General features: G+C 35.7%; 1 protein-coding gene across 1 annotated transcript in view; it reads left to right on the forward strand.

Annotated features, from left to right (window-relative positions):
- HDAC9 (histone deacetylase 9) overlaps nucleotides 1–22,397 on the forward strand; it is a 696,981-nt gene that overhangs the window by 662,262 nt on the left and 12,322 nt on the right. The window contains exon 24 of the mRNA XM_081146569.1: nucleotides 15,413–15,546. Coding sequence (XP_081002695.1) covers nucleotides 15,413–15,546 — 134 coding nt within the window. The remainder of the gene's footprint in view (nucleotides 1–15,412; nucleotides 15,547–22,397) is intronic.

Here is a 22,397-nt window from a genome sequence, read left to right on the forward strand (position 1 = left end):
AAATTTACTGTGTGAGAAGCCTTATAGGAAGCGGTGTATTTCATGAGGACCAGAGAGAAGAGCACTCGAAAGGCAGGTTGGGATGTATCCCAGCACAGGAGAGCAGTGAGAGGGCAGGTTGAAATGCTGCCTTCTCTGCAGTTTCATGGAAGCCCAAACTTGGAGTAACAGTGCACTCTATTATTTTGATTTTAATGCCTGTCTTATTGATAAAAATAAAACTGGGTCAGTTTTGCTTGTTTTTTTGGTAAGTTTAAATTGTTGATTACTATGAACTTATAAAAGATATCAAAGGATCAACACAAATAACAAAACTGAAAGGAGCCTTTAAGATTTTTCAGTCAGATATCTCTCAATCCTCAGGTGAGGGGCTTATTTTAATGTAGAGTCTGGGTCTCACTCAGAGATTTGGATTCCAACTCGGTTGTTAATGAGACTTAGGAATCTGCATTTAATAAACACCCAGATGATTCTGATTAGACACAGGTTAATCTCACTTTAAGAAATACTGACTTAGTCCAACCCCTTTATTTGACCCATAGAGAAATAAAAACCTAGAGATAGGAATTGGCTTTATTCAGCAGGTCAAAGAACTTGAACTAGAATTTAGTTGACAGTATCCATTGTAATTGTTGATTTAATGCCGTCCAATGTTATTCAAATAGTCAGTTGTGCCACATTGGTTATGTCACTGATGCTTCACAAGACAGACTAGATCATTTTTTTCTAGAAACTAACATTCTTCAAGTAATAATCAGCAAATGTCCTGGGAGGATTTAAGCAGCTGGCAGACAACATCTGGGTATCTCTTAAGAGAAATAATTTCTCTTTAACGAATTTGAGGCTGAAAATAGTTAAGAGTTACACAACTCTTAATACTTAGTGGTTATATTCCTTTAATAATCACTTAGAGTTTCTTTTTTCATATATTATTAATTAGATAATTTGGGGCATCTAGTTGCTCTTTTTTTTTTTTTCTTTTTCTGAAGCCATGACACTTTTGACTGGGAAGAAAAATGCTGATAGTTGCAGCTTAATAAAATTCCCACTTTTTTTTTTTCCAGCTATAGGTCTGTCCATTAACATCCAGATTCTGAAATTTGAATTATTTTTGGTAAATCTGAACTGACACTCTGAGGGAGGAGCAATAGATTCCACAGCTGCATATCCCAAGTGTGATTCAGCTTGACTTCTAGGCAAGTGCATGTGTGATCATCTTTAGTTGAAAATTGGTTGCCTAATCTCATTACAGACTCTTGTTAAAAGATGCCCATGACCTCTCAGTTCTAATGTTCTGGAATTAGCAGCAGGTTATGTGTCTTCATTTATTCTGATACATACCCAGCTGGACTCAAAATTGTGGCTACTCCTCTTTACCTTTGATCTACCCATCCTGAATCTGGCCTCTGCTTCCTTCACTCTCTCAACTTTCAATTCCACAGTCTAGGTTTTTATTTCTCTATGGGTCAAATAAAAGGGTTGGACTAAGTCAGTATTTCTTTCAGATCCCTTAAGTGCCTGGAAGTGTTTGACCTAAAATGCCACCGCCCTCCTTAAAATACGGTCTTTGCCATATGAAGGTTTTATAGTATTTTATATGATACAAGATAGATATTGGGCCTCATTCACAAAGAAACTGTGCTTAAGATGCAGGACCTCTCATAAGATCAAGGAAACACTTGTTTTTCATGTCACCCATCTTCAACTTGGAAAAGCAGGAAAAACAATGCAGGATAAAAACCACAATGAAATGTGCTCTGGAATATTTAAAACTCCCCTGCCCCAAAATGATAGCTATGTTCAAGTGTTTGATGGACATGTGAAGGAGTTCCTGTTTTCATCTACCTTCAATTCATTCCAATTTTTATGGCAGATGGGAATAGCATATAATAGACCAAAACCACTTTGACGATAAATATTTAAAATGAAACCCTTTTTGGGTCCATATTGGCAAGTTGAATTATGGCATTTGTAAAGATTTATAGGATCCTGGCCATGTTTGCACTGCAGATTTCTGCCATGATGTTGGAGAATGGGATACTTTTTAAAGAGCCTACCCTATTGGGCTTGTTAGAGTTTCAGGGGTTTTGCTAAATGCTATACTTTCTTTTTCAAAATGTTCTTTTAGTATGTCAATTAAATGGTGATTTATTTTAAAAATCAGCAATAACAAATGTGTAATAAAAGCCAAGTATTACAGAATTCTTAATCTTTCACAAATACATTCAGAGCCATTTTGTATTTATTTAACATACAATTGCTGTCTAATTTAATCTAAATTAAATGGTTGCTTGCAACCTGTAATTTCAAGGGTTCCTGAACCTCCTTTTATGGGCAGGGAAAAATAAGAAATCATTGGTTTCTCCCAGAGGGTAGATACTTATCTCTTAAAATCAGGTGTTTTGTCTTGAAATTAAAAACCTAGGTCATTTGGAAAATGAAATTCCAAGTAATGTTTTGGCAGTGAGACATATGTCCTTATTTTCCTTAGAAAAGACTAATTTTTTTTTTTTTTTTTTTTTTTTGCCATTCAACAAACCTTTAAAATTTGGCTGATTCTTCTTAGCACTTTGAAGATACTTTATCATCTGTCTTGTTTACAGGCATCTATCCATTGTGAGGAGTTTATACATTAAGATTCAGTGTGTGGGGAGGGGGGGAGGGGGCGGTTATTGTTTGTTTTTAAAGAAAAGACCAAATAACTCTGGGTACTGTGTGTCAGGTAATTAGTTGGAAATATCAGTTCTTTAAAAAACAATCATGAAGTTAACCACAAGGACAAGTAGTACAAACTAGGGGAAAAATTTTTGAAAATGGTCACTGCAAGTGGAATGCTGTCGTGAATTCATGCCATACTGAAGCTGAAATGACAATATAGTCCCAAGAGTTAGTTTGAAGAGGAACTAGGAGGTGTGTGTTTTTGCGGGGAGGGGGCTAATATATTTTCTTCCACTGACAATATCCAAAATATCAAAGTGGGTATTTCTTTTTCTGAAAATTATTTTTTATTAAAAATTTTTAATGTTGACACTATTGCAGGTATCCCCCTTTTCCCCCCTTTGCCTACCTCCCCCTCCCCCTCCCCCCTTCACCTCCCTTGGCCTTCACCAAACTATTATCAGTGTCCGTGGGGTTTTTATGAAGGTAAGTTAAAGCTTGAGTAAGAAGAATAGGTTACATTCATTGATATTTGATGGCTATTCAGACAATTGGTGCTGTGACTATAACACTAATATGTTAAACTATCGCTTCAGTTTAGATTTATGCACAGATGAGTAGATTCAAGGACAAGTCCTGGAGTCAGTCAACTTCTTGTTGTAGTTTGCCACTGACTGTGTGGCTTCAGCAAGTCAATATCTTAATAACTTAATCTCCCACTTGGGCAGTTGTGTGATGATGAAATGACATAGTGCATTTCGAACACACAGAATGGTGCCTGATGATGTTAGCTTTCACTAACATTAGTTTATAAGTGATATAAGAGTAGGAACTGTCTTTGTTTTGCTCCAAACTATATTGTCATTGACCATCACAGTCGCTGTCACATAGTAGCTTCTCAACAAACTAAGTTTTTAAATTTATTGGGGTGACATTGGTTAATAAGATAACTTGACTTTGGATTGTGGGCACACAGTGCAATATACAGATGATGTATCATATAAATGTACACTTGAAATCAACAAATATCTTTTGAATGGATCAGCCACAATTGTTTTGTTGCGTACTCTTGAAGACAAGGTGTTCTAGTTTCACTTTATGTAAAAAAAAATGAAAGTCTTATAAATTTTCTAGAACTGTGTAAGAAACAGTCTGTGACGAGAAGGACTTGGCTTTTCTCTTTGGTCTTTATGTTTCTTTGCACCTGAATTTCTTCCCCAGATACTGGTCCTCTCCAGTATTTGAAAAAGATTTTCTATTTACAATGGCCACAAAATCATTTTAAAAACCTTCTTTAAAAAAGGAAAATATATATTCTATAGTAGGTATATCATAAGAGCATAACTTTTTTAGGGCCTTGCTGTTTTTTACTTTTCTCCCAAACTTGCTATCCAGTATTACTATGGGCCCTGAATAAAAAAAGTTGAGTATTGTGGCTTACGAGTATGGACTCCAGAGTCAGAGGGTTTAAATCATACTTTTACTGTTTTATTTTGGACAATTTACTTAAACTTTCTGTGTTTGTTTTCTCTAAATAAGAATAATGGTAATGCCTCTTTTGCATCTGTGTGTATGTGTGAACATTAAATAAGTTATAAAGTGTTTAGCACAGAGCCTACCCTTCAGTAATATCCACAGAAACTAGTTTTTATGACACATTCAGCCAGGTCTATTAAGTCAGCTTCAAGTCTCTCTGTTATGTCCACATCAGTTATTTCATTAACATATTGAAAATTCCCAGCACTGTACTAGGCAGTGGCTATACAAAGTCAGGCAAGATGTGGTACCTCTCTGCTAGCAGTTTATAGCCTGGCAGGGTGAACTGACAAAGTAAGGATGAGAGAGAGAGAAATAGATGTGAAAGGGGCACTTAAAATCAATTTTGCATTGCACGGGACTTGGTGGGGTGGGGTGCGATGTTGAGGATGTTGCTTATACTGAATTTAGAGGATTAATAGGAGTCAGCTGGATGTGCACAGGACATTCCATCCATAGAAGCTCAGAATTGTGGATGCTATTTAATTGCAGGGCTTATCAAACTGTATAAATAGTTGAGTCTAAGTCAAGGGAAGACTGAGTGTGTGGGCATGTCAGAAGATGGGGCTGGACAGACCATGTGTTGAAGGCTTTGAATTTAATCCTGAAAAGTGTGAGATGCCAAGGACAAGTGGTTTTGTGAGTGGTGTGTTAAGCTCATTGTTCTATGCTGGTGAGCTTAGAATTTTTGCTACCATGCTTGCCCAGCTCCAGGCCCACAGTCTTCTAACTTGTATAGTCTTTCAGCCACATAAGACCTCCTAGAAGTTCTTGAGCACAAGGTACATTAGTTAGAAAAGCCTTGCAAGGTCCACCCTGATGTGGCCAATGAACATATATATATGTCTTTGATGGAGCCCTTGGTTCTTTAGAAGAGTTCACAGTTCTGGAAATCTCTACCTGAGAAAGGTCACCTAATCTACATAAACTCAAGGTCATCCAGGAGTGGAGCTCTCATGTTCTTTTAAACAAAACGACCCACAGATTTTGGCTTTGGTTCAGGGTAATAGTGAAACTCACAGCACTGACTCTATTCAAAGTATCTCATCACAGCTGACAACTCATCATAACCTTATTTTCATCCAACAGCTCACCTGCCCCTGATCCAACAGACTATTAGTTGAGGCATTGCCTTATTCCTCAGCATACCCGCACTTGGCGCTTAGTGGGGGAAATGGGCAGAGAACAGTGAGAACGGGTGAACTCTTTGGGCACATGGTGACATGCATTGCTTACATCATCTCATTCTAAATGAAAGGTAAACATACTTTATGTGTGTGGATTTTTAAACAGGCATTCTGTTGAGCAGTTAAGACCTCCAACTCTAAATTCAGACAGCCAGAGTTGAGTCCTTACATTCCTAATTTCTAGTTGTGCGACCTTGAAAAAGTTACTCAACTTCTCTTGGTTTGCTTCTCTGTAGAAAGCTGGATATTCCCTGTAGCTACATCATGAAGTTGGCATGAGGATTGAATGAAACATCTCTGTAAAGCCTAGGACCCGGCAAATATTTTAGAGTCGTTAATTGTTGTAATTTCCATTGTTATTCCTTACATCTCAATTTACCTCATGAAGTGGAATTATGATAGACCTATAGTATATTCAGAGATGTGTGAAAACTTGTAAGGTAAAACACTGTCCATTTACCACCGCGCAATTCTATAGGCTACAAGTATCGGCAGACTTAATTGGGTTCTCTGCTTTCAGGTCTCATGAGGCTGTTACCAAGATATCAGACACAGATAAGGCCTAGTGGGGAGGAGAGGCGGAGGTAGGGTGGAGGGGGTCAATGGGGGGAAAAGGGGACATCTGTAATATTTTCAACAATAAGGATAAAAAAAATAAAGGTAATTCCTTGCCTGTTAAAAAAAAAAAAAGGTATCAGCCAGGCTGGATTCTTAATCTGGAGGTTTTGAGGAAGACTCTTCTGAGCTCATTCACGTTGCTTGCCAACATTCTGTATCTTGCAGTTTTAGGACTAAGATCCCCTTTTCCTTGCTGGCTAGAAGCCTCCAGCTTCCCTCTGACATGAGTCCCCTCCATTTTTAAACCATCGGTGGTGCATCAAATTCTTCTCATGCTTCAAATATCTTTAATTTCTTTTTATAGGAACAGCTAAAGAACATTCCTTGCTTTTGGAGGGCTCCTGTGATTGGATCATCTCCCTTCCAACACTGCCTCAAATCTCTCTTTTGTTCTATTCAAACTCCACTGAGAAATCCCTTTGCTATGTCACAGGCGTATATAATATGCATAGGTTCCACCCCCATTCAAAGGGGAGAGGATTGCACAAGGGCAAGAGTCATTTGGGGTCCTTCTGGGAATTCTACCCACCATACTCTCCAATGGGAATGGAATCAAGTAAACAGCCACCTATTAAGCCTTATAAAAGCTTTATAAAATGTGTTTATTTTATAACGCTTATCTTTATGTTAAATTATATTCATCTGTGTGCATGTCCCTTATATTTTAGGTCGTTGGAAGCTGGAACCATATCTTACACACCCTTGTGCATCCCTAGCTATTATTAGCGTATGTGCCCACTAAATACTGGTTGAATTTGAGTAGTGCAAACTACTGTAATGGGATCATTGTTGCTTAGCAGGATCTGTCCTGCTCTTGCTCCATCCCACTTGGCCAATAATGCATGGGCATCCATGAGAGAATAGATCCCATGTGTTTGATGCATTATTGAAAACAGCAGTAAAAAAGTAGTGATTGGCAAACCAAATTGCAGTTGGGGTTTGGTGAAAACAATTTTATTGAAGGCTAGGAAGTAATGCTTCTATAATATCCAAAAGCATTTTCTAGGGATTGCTTTTTTCTCACTGGTTTTATATTTGTGTTTTTTAAGGGAAATTTAAATTCACATGTTTCTGGTTTGTTTACACTTAACACACCAGAGCAGTGATTTGTAAAAGCCACTTGGTGTCTGGGAACTCTTTCTAAAGTTTCTTTTGAACTGGAAATCATGTCTGAACATATGGGCAATATTAATATCTATGAGTTGGCTGATTGGTAGAAAATGCACCCCCTGAGAGCTTTGGGTTCTCGCTCCAGTTCTGTTGTTAACTGTTTCCCTTGATAATTCACATTCTGGGTCTTAGTTTCCTCTTTCTTAAAAGGAAAGGTTGGAATATATAAATTGAAACTTATTTACAGATTTAAAATTCTCTGATTAAAATCTTTTATTAAAATATTATAAAAACTAAGTACCTGTTATGTGCCCAGTTCAGTTCAATCTTTTTTTTTTTTTTTTTTTGAGTCAGCTTTTTTGATTAGATATTCATTTCAGTTCTGTGAGGTAGACTAAATAATCCTTAGTTATATTTACAAGTGAAAAAACTGAGATTCACATATCTGTTTAAAGTATCAGATTTATAGATAAATCTGTGGCACATGGTAGGTATTTAGTAAATAATTACTGATTTGTAGATGGGTGGATGAATGATGGATAGATGGATGAATGGCCAAAATACCAGTCAACCTTTCTTGCCATTTCACCCTTGGAAAGTCCTAAGGATAAATGTTTTTTCATTTTCCAGAAATAATGTATTGGAATATCCTCTTGTCTCAGGCTTTTTAAGGATACAAATCTACTATTCATTTGTTTTCAAAAGGTGCTGAGAATGTAAACTTACTCCTGTAGTATTACTGACTACAACAGTAAAAGGATCTTTACCATGGTTAAAAGTGCCTTCTTTGAAACATATGCAGTATTTATAGGGTTGCCCGGAATAAGCCAACTGAAAGATTTAATGATAATAATCTCCATATTTCTTCTAAAATTGATTTCCGGCTTCGATGAACTTGGAAAGAGTCCTGGGACATCAAATAAGTAAAGATCATAACATGAAATGAATCTTCAGAATATGTTCATAAATTTACATTTTAAACATGACCAGAAAATATATATCTTTGCCCATTATTAAGGTGATACTTTAATGAAAAATTTTCATTTGCATGAAATAAACCTTTTTGGCTACAGATGAAAGGATTTTATGGTAGCGACAATGGTTTTGTGAGTTAAATGATCCCAACATCATCAGGAATGAATCACAAGTGCCTCCCATATGAATTACAGCACCATGAGTCTTAAAAAGGTATTTCTGTGCAAAGCATTCTCCCCATCTGCAACAATCAGATTCTGCTTTGAAGTCCTGCTAGAGAGCCTCACAGTACATGAGACAGCCACATGCTCTCCGAACTTCTCTCTCAACTAGCGTTTGACTGCATTTTCTAAAGAACAACTTGGTTACTTAATGACAGAGGGGTTTCGAGAGGAAAAAGGCTACAGTTTTTGTAGTTCTACCTCACAGTACTTGCATTTTTCAGTGATCCTTTCTGGACGCAACTATAGAAAATATACCAGTAGATGTGCAAAATAAACTTTCAAATTAAAATGGGACAGAAATGTGTGACTCCTTTGATCCTTCAATATGAAATCTGCAAGGATGTCTTCGCAAACATTTCAGGCCCAAATGAAACTAACCTGTTAAAAAATGCATAAGTTGTTTTAGAGGCTTTTTAGCCATATCAGAAAGTTTCAAAAATGGTATAAATCAATAACATTAGGCATCAGTATTTCGAAAGAGACTCTTTCTACTGCTGACTTTCACTCCACTGCCTCTGCTGCATGGCAATGTGGGGGTGGGGATTCGCTGCTCTCATTTTTGCTTTTATTACTGAAAGCTTATCCTCAACAGACACAGAAAATATTAGTGGAAAACACCAGTAGAGAATGGGAGAATGGCATAAGCAAAGTTAGGATATTTATAAGCAGTCACTTGGTGTCACTCTTTATTAATCAAATGAATCATGACCCAGGTACCTTTCTTTGGAAGCTGGCTGCTGATTCTAGCACCTGATCTATTACAGAATTGCAGAGTAGGAGCGGTAATTAATTGTAGGTTGAAGAGGGACTTCTCTCCAACCTACAGCAGAATTCTCTCCGTTCTGGCCCCCGTAGAGAGCTCAAGTACACTATTTGCAATTTCATAAGAGAAAAAGACTTTCTGGAGTCTCGTTTCTCTGAGTTTCTATAAGAATGTTTCAGTTATCCACAGGCATTGCTGAACACACATAGGTGTTTTTTTAATAGGTTTAATCTTTATTTAAAATAATGTTTAGCGTAAAGGGAGGGATAAGTGGTGATGGAAGGAGACTTGACTTGGGGTGATGGACAATATACAGTTGATGTATTATAGAATTGTACCAGAAACCTATATAACTTTATTCGCCAATGTCACCCCAATAAATTCAAATTTTTTAAAAAAAGCAGTCAATTAGAGTAAGAGCCCATTGTAATGTAAAAAAAAAAATAAGGTAATAATAAATATCATTTTTGAGTGCTAAAAAAAATTAAATTTATAAAATTTTTACTGTACGTTGTTTCCATTTTGCCTATATGTGCTTTACTATTTATGTTCTATCTCATACTCTGGTTTTTTTAAAAAAGTTAGCAATACTGTAAAGAGTGGGCCTCTTTCCATTCTGAAATAATACATAGTAACAGTGGAATCAGATAAGTGCTAGTTTGTAGTGGCCACTTCAACCATACTAGAGAATGTTATCTGCAATCATATAGTATATAAAACAGAAAACCTAGTTACAACTTAAATACCTAAAAATAGACAATTGGTTGGTATATTAATACATTTAAAGTGATATTGTAGAGGGCATGAAAACTGTTTCACACTATATTGATATTTGTACATATAAGTTAAAAAAATTACAATATGACCTTGTTTTATTTTTAAAATACATAAAAATAAACACTAAATACCACAAAAGTGGAATTGGCTACTTCTAGTTGGTAGGACTTCATATTTATTATTTTATATATACAATTATTGTATTACTATTTTTATTATTTATTAATAATAGACAATATGTAGTATGTAACAACATATATTTATTATATATTATACTATTTTTTCTGTTACTTTCCAAATTTTCTACAATGAACATGTGCTATTTTTGGTTTTTAAAATAGTTGTTTTTAAATGGAAATTAAAATAAAGCTAGTTAGGGTTGTTTCCTTTCACTACCACTCTTCTCTGGGAACAATTTGGGAAACATTATAGGGAAGTGTTTGAGATGTGCTATTTTGAAGAATGAATCCTTTTGTGTCTTAGTTATTAAATACCTATCTAAAGTTACTCTTTGAGCTTTCTAAGATCAGCCTTTCATTTCAAACAGTTTTTCTGAACTAGTACAAATGCTGACACAGTATGACTTCTTACGCAGAAACAAGCTCTCACAGACCATCGGGAATTCAAGTTGAAACTATTAAACTACTACCATATTTACAACTTATTTCATATACTTTTTAACAAAAATATTAAACTTGCCTCTAGTAAATCAACGGAACTGAACAGAGGATTTTTAACTGAAAATGTTCTTCCAATTCTTTTTCTTAGTGGTGTCTCAATCTTGGTAGTTACCAGTTCTGCTGTGTTTGGTCATCAAAAGAAATGGTTTGTTACAATATAGCTTTCTTCTCATTCCTTTGATTTAATGTTGATTGAATTAAACTAGGTTAATGCTTTCTAAAACGACCAGGCTACAGGTAAGATTCTTTATTGTAGTAACAATAGAAGTTATGGTAGTACTTTGTTGATGCCTCCTTCTGGATTTCCTTAACATAGTTTAAGGTGCTGAATCTCACTGAGAAAGTACCTCTTCGAGAATTCTGTCCTAGTCAATGCAGGTAGTAGGGATGACTGCTGAGGCCAATTTTAAGTGAATATGTATCAATTCCAGTAGGTAACCTGAGCCTGCTCATCTTGTTACCCCAGGCATTTGGGCTCCTCCCTAAGCTCTGTACCCCATCCCAAAAGAAATTCAGAAACTAAAGGTATATCTGGACTCAAGAATCCAGTTCCATTCCCATACCTGGTGATTACTTGGGCCCAAGATACATCACTTTTACAAACATATTTTCTCACTTGAGCACTTCCTTTTCATCACACCTCACACTGAGGATGCTTCAACCTTCTTGAGGGAAACATTGCTACCTATGGTCTCTGCTACAGTTTTTCAACTGCGCAGGTTAAGTTTGTTGTGACAAGTAGGATGAGCTTTTGTGCCTTTTATGAAGCTAGAAGTATAAACTATTAAATGAAACTTGCAATTATGCCCATTAAAAATGTTATATGAGCCTGGCAGGGCATGGCTCAGCAGTTGAGCATCGACCTATGATCAAGGAAATTGCTGTTCAATTCCCAGTCAGGGCACATGCCCGGGTTGCAGGGTCGATCCCTAGTGGGGGGCGTGCAGGAGGCAGCGGATCTATGACTCTCATCATCGATGTTTCTCTCTCTCTCTCCCTCCCGCCCTTCCTCTCTCTGAAATCAATAAAGATATATATATTTTTTAAAATGTTACATGACCTCTAATCAAATAAACGCACACACAAACACATACACACACCACTGAAACTTTTATCTCACATGTTCTGAAAAATACCTTGAAATTGGTAGCCACCCCTGGCTTTTCTAATCATGTATATACATACACGTACATACTGCAGCAATAGACACAGTAGAACTCAGGTTACTAAAAATTATCTTGACTACTGTGATAGGAAGAGAGGGCACAAACCTTGTAGAAATTGCCGTTTCTTTAGTTCACTTGAATGTTTTGTGCATGCATAACTCAGAGTGCAGCTGCCTCAGTCTGGTTCCAGCGATCACATGGGTAACATGTGAATGGAAATAAACCCTGTAGGTAAAAGAAAGAGGAATTTGGATGGAGATCAAAGATTAGCTTCACTCCATTCTTCCCTTCTACTTTTTACTGTCCCATCTAAATTTGGCATTTTATGGGAACTTTTCTAATCCCAGAGGAAAGAGTGAAGTTAAATAAGATTTGGGAGTTTCTCCATTTTTTTCTTTAAATCCATGCGATTTTCTCTGCTCAGTCATGACTTTAGATAATTGAATTCTCAATTACTAGGACCCTTCAGAGAGAAAGATACGGTGTACTGGCTTGATTCATTATTGTATCTTTTTAAGTTATCACCGAGCCTGGTTTAGGTTATAGGAAATGGTGCCGGGAATATTTATCAATATAATTAGCAGAAATATTTGCCTATGAGTATTAGGAGTATTGTTTGCTTTTATATCTTCTGGAGTGGAACTACTTACTATATACTATTAACCTTGACTTGCGCCAAGAACATTTTTAAGCTTTAGGAATCAGAACGTTGCATTACACATTTTCCAGAAGCTTACTGTTCTTTTTATAGTAATCAGATAAGAAGGTGAAGTTTAGTGTGGTCAGCCTCATTCCTAAGTGGCTTTTGGAAAAGATTTTTGCTGGTATCAAAATGAGGTCCATAGGAAATGAGAAATATTTGCAATACTTGACAGCAGTTTTTACCTCATTTTGCATAACTTTTAGAATAATTTTTGCCAACTATTTAGAAACATAGAATAACTATAAAGTGACTATTTTGACTTCCCTCACAATAATAGCTGAGTGGAAAGAATCAACACATTGAGGTGTTTCAAGGTAGTGGGGAAATGACTTTATCTTGTCCATGGCTAGCCTCAAGTGCCAAACTAGAACTGAAATTCTGGACAGTTCTCGCTTATTGGATGGATAGGTGTATGCATTCCAAGGCTTAAAACAATATTATTGAATTGTTCCAAAATGGAAGCAACTTAGTTTGGTTTGGGGGGAGTTCTCATTGTTTGACAGTTTTATAGACTTTCATTTAGTTCTCCCAGCTCTATTCTGAGAATTTTCTTACTTTTCAAACCAAAGACCTTGAGACTTAAGAGAGGAACAGAGGTCGGGCTTGAAAACAGCCCAGATACATGTGCGGGATGTAGAACATGCACTTCCATATGTAAGGTTATTCTTTCAAGTTTTCATAGATATAGAAGTATTCTAAATATTGTAAGTTATATAAAAAAGGAAAAATAAGATAATTCTTTTACTTCAGATAATGCAAGAAGTTAAAAATTTGAATTAATGTAAACATTGTCTACAATGAAAGAACTCTAGAGACAAAAAAGATCATTGGCTTGCAGGTGTTGGTGGGCGGAGAGGAGGGATGAATAAGTGGAGCACAGAGGATTTTTTAGGACAGCGAAACTATTCTGTATGATAATGTAATGATGAATACATGACATTATGCATTTGTCAAATCCAATATAACCATACAACACAAAGAGTGAATCCTAACTGTAGACTTTTGTTAACAATAATATATCAATATTGGCTCATCAGTTTTAAGAAATGTACCACACTGCCTGGCCAGCATGGCTCAGCGGTTGAGCATCAACCCATGATCCAGGAGATTGCTGTTTGATTCCGGGTCAGGGCACATGCCCTGGTTGCGGGCTCGATCGCCAGCAAGGGGTGTACTGGAGGCAGCTGATCACTGACTCTCTCTCAGTGGTGTTTCTATCTCCCTCTCCCTCTCCCTCTCCCTTTCTCTCTCTGAAATCAATATATATTATATATATATATATATATTTTTAAAGAAATTTATCACACTAATGCAAAATGTTAATAACAGGGGAAATGACATTGAGGGGGTGGGATAGTGTATGGGAATTCTCTGTACTTACTCCTTTTTCTGTAAACCCAAAACGGCTCTAAAAAAATAAAACCTATTATTTAAAAATATAATTGATTTGAAAATTAAATGTTTATTCTCTGCAAGTTCTTAAAGCATATTTAAAAATAAAATGTCAGATTGAAGACATGGTTTTATTTATTTTCATCTAAAAATATTTTTTTCCATTTTTTTTGCAATTGCCCCTGAAATTGGGCAGGTTGGATGAAATGTTAACTTTTTAAAGTTGAATGAGAAACATTTGCATTTGGCAATATAAAAGACTACATATCCTGAAATACTCCTACATAGAAATTGAGTAGTTTTGACTACTCCTGAGTTTATGGATGACTTCCAAAAAGATGAAGGCGAGCAAACACTAGCCGTGTTGGCTAGAGCTTGAATGTTGTAGATGACTGCATACTGGAAAGGGAGTCAGAGCCTTGGGCCTGGAAGCGAAGGGTTTTAGTTGGAGACCAGAAGAAAGAAGGAATGTCAGGGGGCCAGATCTCTGGAAAAGGATGAGTGGGGGAAAGGAAGCGCTACTGATTAAAACAGCAAATTCATCTGAGCCATGGCCATCGATAGGATTTCAAAGGAAATAGAAAGGGGGAAAAACTGAATTTCTTTACCATAAGTGTTTATAATCAAGTTTTGGGGCACACATTTGCAATAAAAAATAGCCTTTCAATCTATAATCTGGTATTATTTGTCAGATTTTAAGCCACTACAATTTGACTCCACTTTTGCACATGTGCAAAAAAGACTTGTGTAAGAATGTGTGTGGAGGTATTCTTTGTATAACAAAACACTGGGGTTTGTAATAACAGAAAACGTAAATGCCTGTGAACAGGAGAGTGGCTAAATAAATTCTTCTATCTCATAAAATGGCCAACTAGATAGCAAAGAATTGTCTCTTTATATATCAACAGAGATAAGCTAATAAAATGTGTCAAAAGAGCAAGTTGAAAAAGTATGAAACCATTTTTATAAAGTTCAGAAATAAGCAGATGAAAGAAAGGAAAGCAAGGAAATGGTAAACACAAACTCCGGATGTTATTAGAGAGAGGCACACAATATTATTGCTAACAATATTTTCCTTAACTTAGAAGGTGAGTAAAGACATGCTTGTCATATTGTACTTTATAATATATAGATGTTAATTTTTTGCACTTATTGAGTATTTCATAATAAAAGAATGTCTGTAAAAACCTAATGCGATAGTAAAGTAATTTGAGGTGGTACATAGAAAACTTCCTTTATAATAAAGATACAGGCAGGTGATGGAGACAAGAAACAAATGTCAAGCAAATGGCATTACGTTATTTAGTTTATAACATCGGCCATATACTAATTTTTCCATCCAGACACATACAGAATGTGTTGTAAATGTACTGTGCCATGGTGAGTGCCAGGTAGACCATTGCAAATCTTGGTTGTGATACTTCTTAGCTGTTAGGACCTTGAGTTTTGGTTCCCTCTAACAATAGGACCTAAGTTAGGGAGTTTTTGAGAGCATTAAATGAGTTAGCACATGGTAAGTGCTGAGAAAGGACATGTACAGAATAAGTGCTCAATTAATATTAGATTCTAGTGGACATTCTTTTTTGATTTAATACTTTGAACTGTTTGTTTGTATTATGGTAGGCTTTGGCCATTTGACGAAGCAATTGATGACACTGGCTGATGGACACGTGGTCCTGGCTCTAGAAGGAGGACATGATCTCACAGCCATCTGCGATGCCTCAGAAGCCTGTGTAAATGCCCTTCTAGGAAATGAGGTAAACCAACAAACAAACAAACCACACATTGTGAAATGATATCCACCATTAATTTAACACATTTATTACCTCATATAGTTCCTTTTTGTGTTTTTTTTGGTAAGAACACTTAAGTTCTACTTTCTTAACAAATTTCAATTTTACAATACAGTATTGTCAACTGTAGATGTATCTGTTATACATCAGATCTGCAAACCTTATTCATCTTATAACTAAAAGTTTAAAACCTTTTTACCAACCTCTCCTTATCTTCACCTAATACCACCACCACCATACCCCTCTCCCTACCCCTGTACCCCACCCCTGGTGACCATCACTCTACTCTTTGTTTCTGTGAGTTTGACTATTCCTTTCTTTCTTTTTTTATTTTATTCTGGTTTCATACAAGTGACACCATGCAGTATTTTTTCTTTCTCTGTCTGGCCTATTTCACTTAGCATAATGCCCTCCAAGATGTTGCAAATCACAAGATTTCATCCATGTTGTTGCAAATGACAAGATTTCCTTCTTTTTTTAAGGCTGAATAATATTCATATATCTATATATCTACATGTCTGTATATTTGTATATAGATATATCACATTTTCTTTATCTATTCATCTGTTAATGGATAGTTCTGTTGTTTCCATACCTTGGCTATGTGAATAATGCTGCAATAAACATGGTAGTACAGATAGTTCTTCAGGATAGTGATTTTGTTTCCTTTCGATGTTACCCAGAAGTGGGATTGCTGGGTCATATGGTTGTTCTATTTTTAATTTTTTGAAGAACCTTCTACTGCTAGATGATCTATTAACTGTTGAAAGTGGGGTATTAAAGTCCCCTACTATCATTGTAATTTTTCTATTTCTCCCTTTAGATGTATTAATACTTGCTTTATAAATTTAGGTTGTTCCTATGTTGGACACATATTTATGGTTGTTACATTCTCTTGATTAGTTGACCACTTTATCATCATATAATAACTTTGTCTCTATAGTTTTTGGCTTAAAGTTCTTTTTTTTTTTTTTTTTTTTTTTTAATATATATATATATCTTTATTGATTTCAGAGAGAGGAAAGGAGAGGGAGAGAGAGAGATAGAAACATCAATGATGAGAGTGTCACTGATCAAGCCTGCAACCTGGGCATGTGCCCTGACCGGGAATCGAATCCCGATTGCCTGGATCCCAGGTCGACGCTCAACCACTGAGCCACGCCCGGCTGGGCGGCTTAAAGTTCTTTTTTTTACTGATATATCTAACTCTGCTTTCCTCTGATTTCCATTGGCATGGAATATCTTTTCCATCCATTCACATTTAGTCTGTGTGTCCTTAAAACTGAAGTGATTTTCTTGTAGGCAGCATATAGTTAGGTCTTATTTGTTTTATCCATTCAGCCACTCTGTGTCTTTTGATTGGAGAATTTAGCCCATTTACATTTAAAGTAGTTATTGATATATATGGGCTTACTATTGCTATCTTGCTGTTTTCTGGCTGTTTTGTAGTTTCTTACTATCTCTCTTGGTAAATTGATGATTTTCCATAGTAGTATGTTTGATTCCCTTCTTTTACCTTTTGCTTATCTACTATCATTTTTTTTCTTTGTGGTTACTATGATGCTCACATAAAACATTTAATAGTTATAATAGTACATTTTAAGTTGGTAACATCTTAACATCTAATGCATTCAAAAACTCTACATTTTTACACTACCCTCCCTCAATTTATGTTTTTAAAGTCACAAATTAAATCTTTCTTATACTGTGTACCCATTATTGTAGTTTTAGTTATTTTAATACTTTTGTCTTTCAAGCTTTACACTAGAGTTATTTATCTGCCACAATTACAATATTATAATATTCTGAATTTAATTATATGTTTACCTTTACCAGTGAGTTTTATATTTTTATAAGTTTTCATATTACTAGTTACCATCCTTTCCTTTCAGCTTGAAGAACTCCCTTTAGCATTTCTTTTAAGGCTAAACTAGTGGTGATGAATTCTTCATCTTTTGTCTACAAATCTATTCTTAAGGACAACTTTACTGGGTAGAGTACTCTTGGTTGACAGTTTTTCCCCACTGTACTTTAAAAATATCACCCCACTTCTTACTGATATGCAGTTTCTGCTGAAAAAATTCACTCGTAAACTTAATGACTTACTCTTATATGTAACAAGTGGCTTTTCTTTCACCATTTTAAAGATCCTCTCTTTAACTTTTGACAGTTTAATTATAACGTGCCTTGATATGACTCTCTCTAGGTCCGTCTTAATTGATAGTTTTGGGGTTTCCTGGATTTGGATGTCTGTTTCTTTTCTAAAATTAGGATAGTTTTCTACCATTATTTCTTCCAATATGCTTTCAAGCCCTTCCTTCTCTATTCTCATTCTGGGACCCCTATAATATTAGTTGGTCTGTTGGGTGTTGTCCTTTAAGTCCTTTAAGCTATCATTGCTGTTTTTCATATATTTTTTTTCTTTTTGTTACTCTGATTTGATGAGTTTAATTGCCCAGTCTTAGAGTACACTGGTGTTTTCTTCCACTTGATCTAGTTTACTGTTGAACTCCTCTATTGAATTTTTCAGTTGAGTTATTGTATTCATCAGCTCTATGATTTCTCTTTTCTACCTTTTAATATTTTCTATCTCTTGGGTTAAATTCTCTGTTTATGCATTGTTCTCCTGTCCTCAGTGATAATCTTTATGGCCGGTAATTGAATACCCTTGGGTAAATCACTTCATTTCATTAAGATTAATTTCATTAATTTCTGAGGATTTGTCTTCTTTTGCTTGAAATACATTCCCCTGGTTTTTTTGTTTTGTTTTTTATTTTTCATTTTTCTTGACTCTCTTTGCTGGTTTGTGCACATTGGCTAAAACAACCACCTCTACCAGTCTTGACAGATTGGTTTCATGTAGAAGATGAACTTCACCAATCAACCCAATGCAAGCTCCTGTTTACCATTCAAACCTTTGTGATTGTCCAAGCTACAGTCTCTGTTGTTAGTGGCTCCCAGTACTTGAGTGTGTGCCAAGACCTGTCAGTGTCCCTAAGGCAAGGATTATGGTCAGCCCCTAGGTGTAGGCTGACTAAAAGCTGGACACCCCCCATAAAGAAACTGTGAGATGGGCATTTTCCCTGTTCCTTCTGCACTAAGCCATGGGTGTATAGCCCATGGGGGATGGGGAGTGTTCCTGTGCTGGTTTAAAAACTTCTTTGTTTACTATAATCTTATGGGACTCATGAATACGTGCTGTGTTGGCTATCAGGGCTAGGTGATTTGAAGGCCCATCCTTTGGGTAACAGCCATAAAAGTTGAGGAGCTAGATATAAGAAAAAGTTCCTTCCAGGTAGATATTGGCTAGTTGGTTTTAATTGTTGAAGTAAATCAGAAAAAGAAGGCGGGAGAAATGCCCACCAGCTCTTTTAGGCTCTGGGGGAAATCTCAGTGAGCACCTTTATGCATGGTAATTAAAAGCCAGACTCCTCAGGCAGCAGCTTGTAAAGTATGTACCTCCCCTTCCAGGAAAGACTGGGAGATGGACTTTTTTGCCTGCTCCCTCTGACTGAGCCCTGGGGGAATGGCCCAAGCAAGTGCTCACACACCTATTAAGAACTGTTTCTTTGTTTGCTAAAGTCCTGTGGGACTCATGAACGTAAGCTTTCATAGCTAGGTGTTTTGAGAGACCATTCTTGGGTGGGAAACTTAAAAGATATGGTGCTAGATGTATGGTCCAAGCCCTTCACTCCTCAGAGCAGAACTGGAAGTTTGTGGTTCCCTTCCAATTGTATGTGCTGAGCCAAGGATGGGCTTATGGCAAAAGTGTGTCTCAGCCTTTCCTACCCTTTTGATGTGGATATTTTCTCATTCACTCAGTGTGTAGGAGTCACTCAGCTAGGTTCAGGAATCTCTCAGAATTGCTTTATGTGTTGCTGTGGAAAGAGGAAAATTCAGGAGCCTCCTGTGTCACCATCTTGGTCTGGAATCTTAAAAATATAGATAAACTCTTTTTTCCTGTCACCATTTATGAATTCTCTAGGCTAAAAGATAGATATTATTTCCGTCATTCAGATGTTGATAATGAGTCAAAGAGGTTTAAGAAAGTCATTCACAGTCATGCGGCCCAAATGCATTAGATCTAAGATTTGAACTTGAATCTACATTGCCAAAGGTCATTCTTTTTTTCTTTCACATCACATACATAATTTTTTATGACTGCTCTGCGGACATCACATCAGTATCATGAGGTTCACGTCTAGATCATGACAAGCTTTTTGGACCAATTAAGTGCAATTCCACAAATATTTCAAAGTTTGTTTATATTCATTAATGTTATCAATTCATTTTTTATAGTGAATGTGTAGAGATCTTATGACTGTTTTATATATTTTACCTTTTTCATGAACTTGAAATATGACTTTTAATGAAATAAACATATATAGAATTATTTTTAAAATCTATGATTCATAATGTTTTTTAACAGTAGCTCATGCTTGTGCCTAAACTATTCATAAAAGGAGAACAGTATCTTCTGCACACTGAACATATACATTTTATTGTCATTATTACCTTATAGTTTTTCAACATAATTATTTTGCCATATTGAGTGAAATAAATATGTACATTTTTTATTTGAAGGAAAACATGAGAGAGAAAACTTGAGTACTACTGTGTATACTCTGTGTGTCCTTTTAGGCAGCTCAATAATCCAAAAGATGTGAGTATCTGATGATTAGCATTGTTATTAGTAAACTGCTTTTTCAGATCATGCATAATTCAAGCTAAGATTTTCTAAATATTAGAGTCTTTCTAAGATTCTTATGAACAAATACTGTCAAACAGAATGTCAAGTTTGTTGTTTTTTGGTGCCATTTGAGGAGTGCAAAAAATAAATGCTACTTCTACTTATCAGTTAAAGTTGGGCTGTTCTGTTTGCCTACCAGATAATATATTTTACATATTCACCTATATTCTCAGATTACTTATTTGATTTTAAATATAGAAACATTTTAAGAGCACCAACTGGTTTTAATATTTGCATTAAAAAGGCTTATGCCAGATGTGCAGAAAACCTAATGGTAGGTTGTAGATTATGGCTCCATGGATGATAGAACTTCCCAGAAGGAAATGTTACCCACTTGCAAAAGCCAACTACTTTTACAACTACGTGAAAGGAAATTATGGATTTCACTGACTCTCTTGGAACACAGTGCTCTTGTAGTCTCTGCACCTTGCCTGCTCTATTCTTCCAAGGGAATATTTTCAATGAGGATGGAGCAATTTTTCCTGTAGTCCCTTTCTTATAGAAATGACTGTGTTGAAGAACACATTCAAGGCAGTTGTATGGAGTCATGTGGGGGCCTTAATTTATCTGAGTTTACTAAAAAGCAAATTGGATGTGCTTTGGATCTTCCTTTCCCTGTATGCTCTTTTGACTGGGATCTCTGTGGTCATTTTATTATATGACCTAATCCTACAGATCAAGTAGACTGTTTACATAGGACAGTTAGTAACATTAGAAAGATATTACCTAATTGAAAGTTTGAAACCTGTGCCTTTTCTCTACATTTTTAGAAAGACCAGGCTTGAGATAGAGGCCAATTTTAAAAAACAAAAAACAAAACATGGCCATGGGAGTGTATAGGTGCTAAAAATTCTAGTAAGTGGTAACTGAAGTGAATATTGGCTATATTGACTATTTAATCAACTTTACCTACATGTCTTATAGTAAATTTGATTTAGTTATTATAATACCCTGAAAATACCATCTTGTCCCTTTTCATTGGCTATCTTCAATTACATAAGCACAGTTGAAAATTTCTTCATCATGAACTAAAGAAAGAGAGGTTTAGAGAATCTGTCTTTCTATATTTTTTTTCCATTGAGATTTCTTAGGAATATAGATAAGACTATACATTTACCACAAGATACTTTAAGAATAACAGATAGATTTGGTATATTGAACTTTCAGAGGTAAATTTTGGTGTGTCAAGTCTATCGGTGTACAGAGTAGCAAAACTAAGAGAAATATAAGGATTTTTTAAAATGAAAAATGAAAGAAAAATACATGTGTGTTGTACATTATAATTCATTTGAAAAAAGGAAATGAAAATGTAATATTTGGAACAACTTAAGGAACAAAGAGTACTTCTCACTTTCATTGACAGTATAATTTATAATCCAATGCCTGGTTTTCTGTATTTTTTTCTAGTTCAAAGGTCATCATGACTAACAGCCATGACTACATTGAAGTTTTAAATTTCATTCTTTTAAAAAAAGTAATAAGGCATATTGCATGTAACTCACCATTTAAAAAAAAAAAAGTGCATGCATGTAGTTTTTACAGTAGTTTTACGTGGTAAGCTCTAGGTAAGAAAATAAAAAAGGACACCTTTCAGTTACCAATTGTGCAATTTCAAATCGTAATTTTCCTTCAAACTCCCTTTTCAAGTGATTAATAGGGCAATTATAACTTATTATCTGGGATTTCACTTTCACAAATAACAAAATGTAGTAAAGGTTGAGCTTAAAACATTGGCAGAACCTACTTTGGCTTCTCAACACTGAACATGCAATTGAACTCAAATTAGGAAGGTCAAGAAGGGCCTTTGTGAGGGACTCTGCACTTTGTCAGATGTATTTATTCATGTGCAGAGGATTAGAATTCATAAACATTTTGCCAGTTTTTTTAATGCTATTTCTTTTCCTTGTTGTTCTTGGCCAGACCATGTCAATACAGCAAAATGCTGCTTCATATGCCTTATTATCAGCAGAATAATATGAATTACATAACCCAAAGGAATTGTAAAATCAGCAGGAACTCTTGGTTCTGCATCTCAGTGTAGATACGTAGATGGGTGCCAGCACAC

The sequence above is a fragment of the Miniopterus schreibersii genome, assembly GCF_964146895.1.
Source record: "Miniopterus schreibersii genome assembly, chromosome: 9".
NCBI lineage: Eukaryota > Metazoa > Chordata > Mammalia > Chiroptera > Miniopteridae > Miniopterus > Miniopterus schreibersii.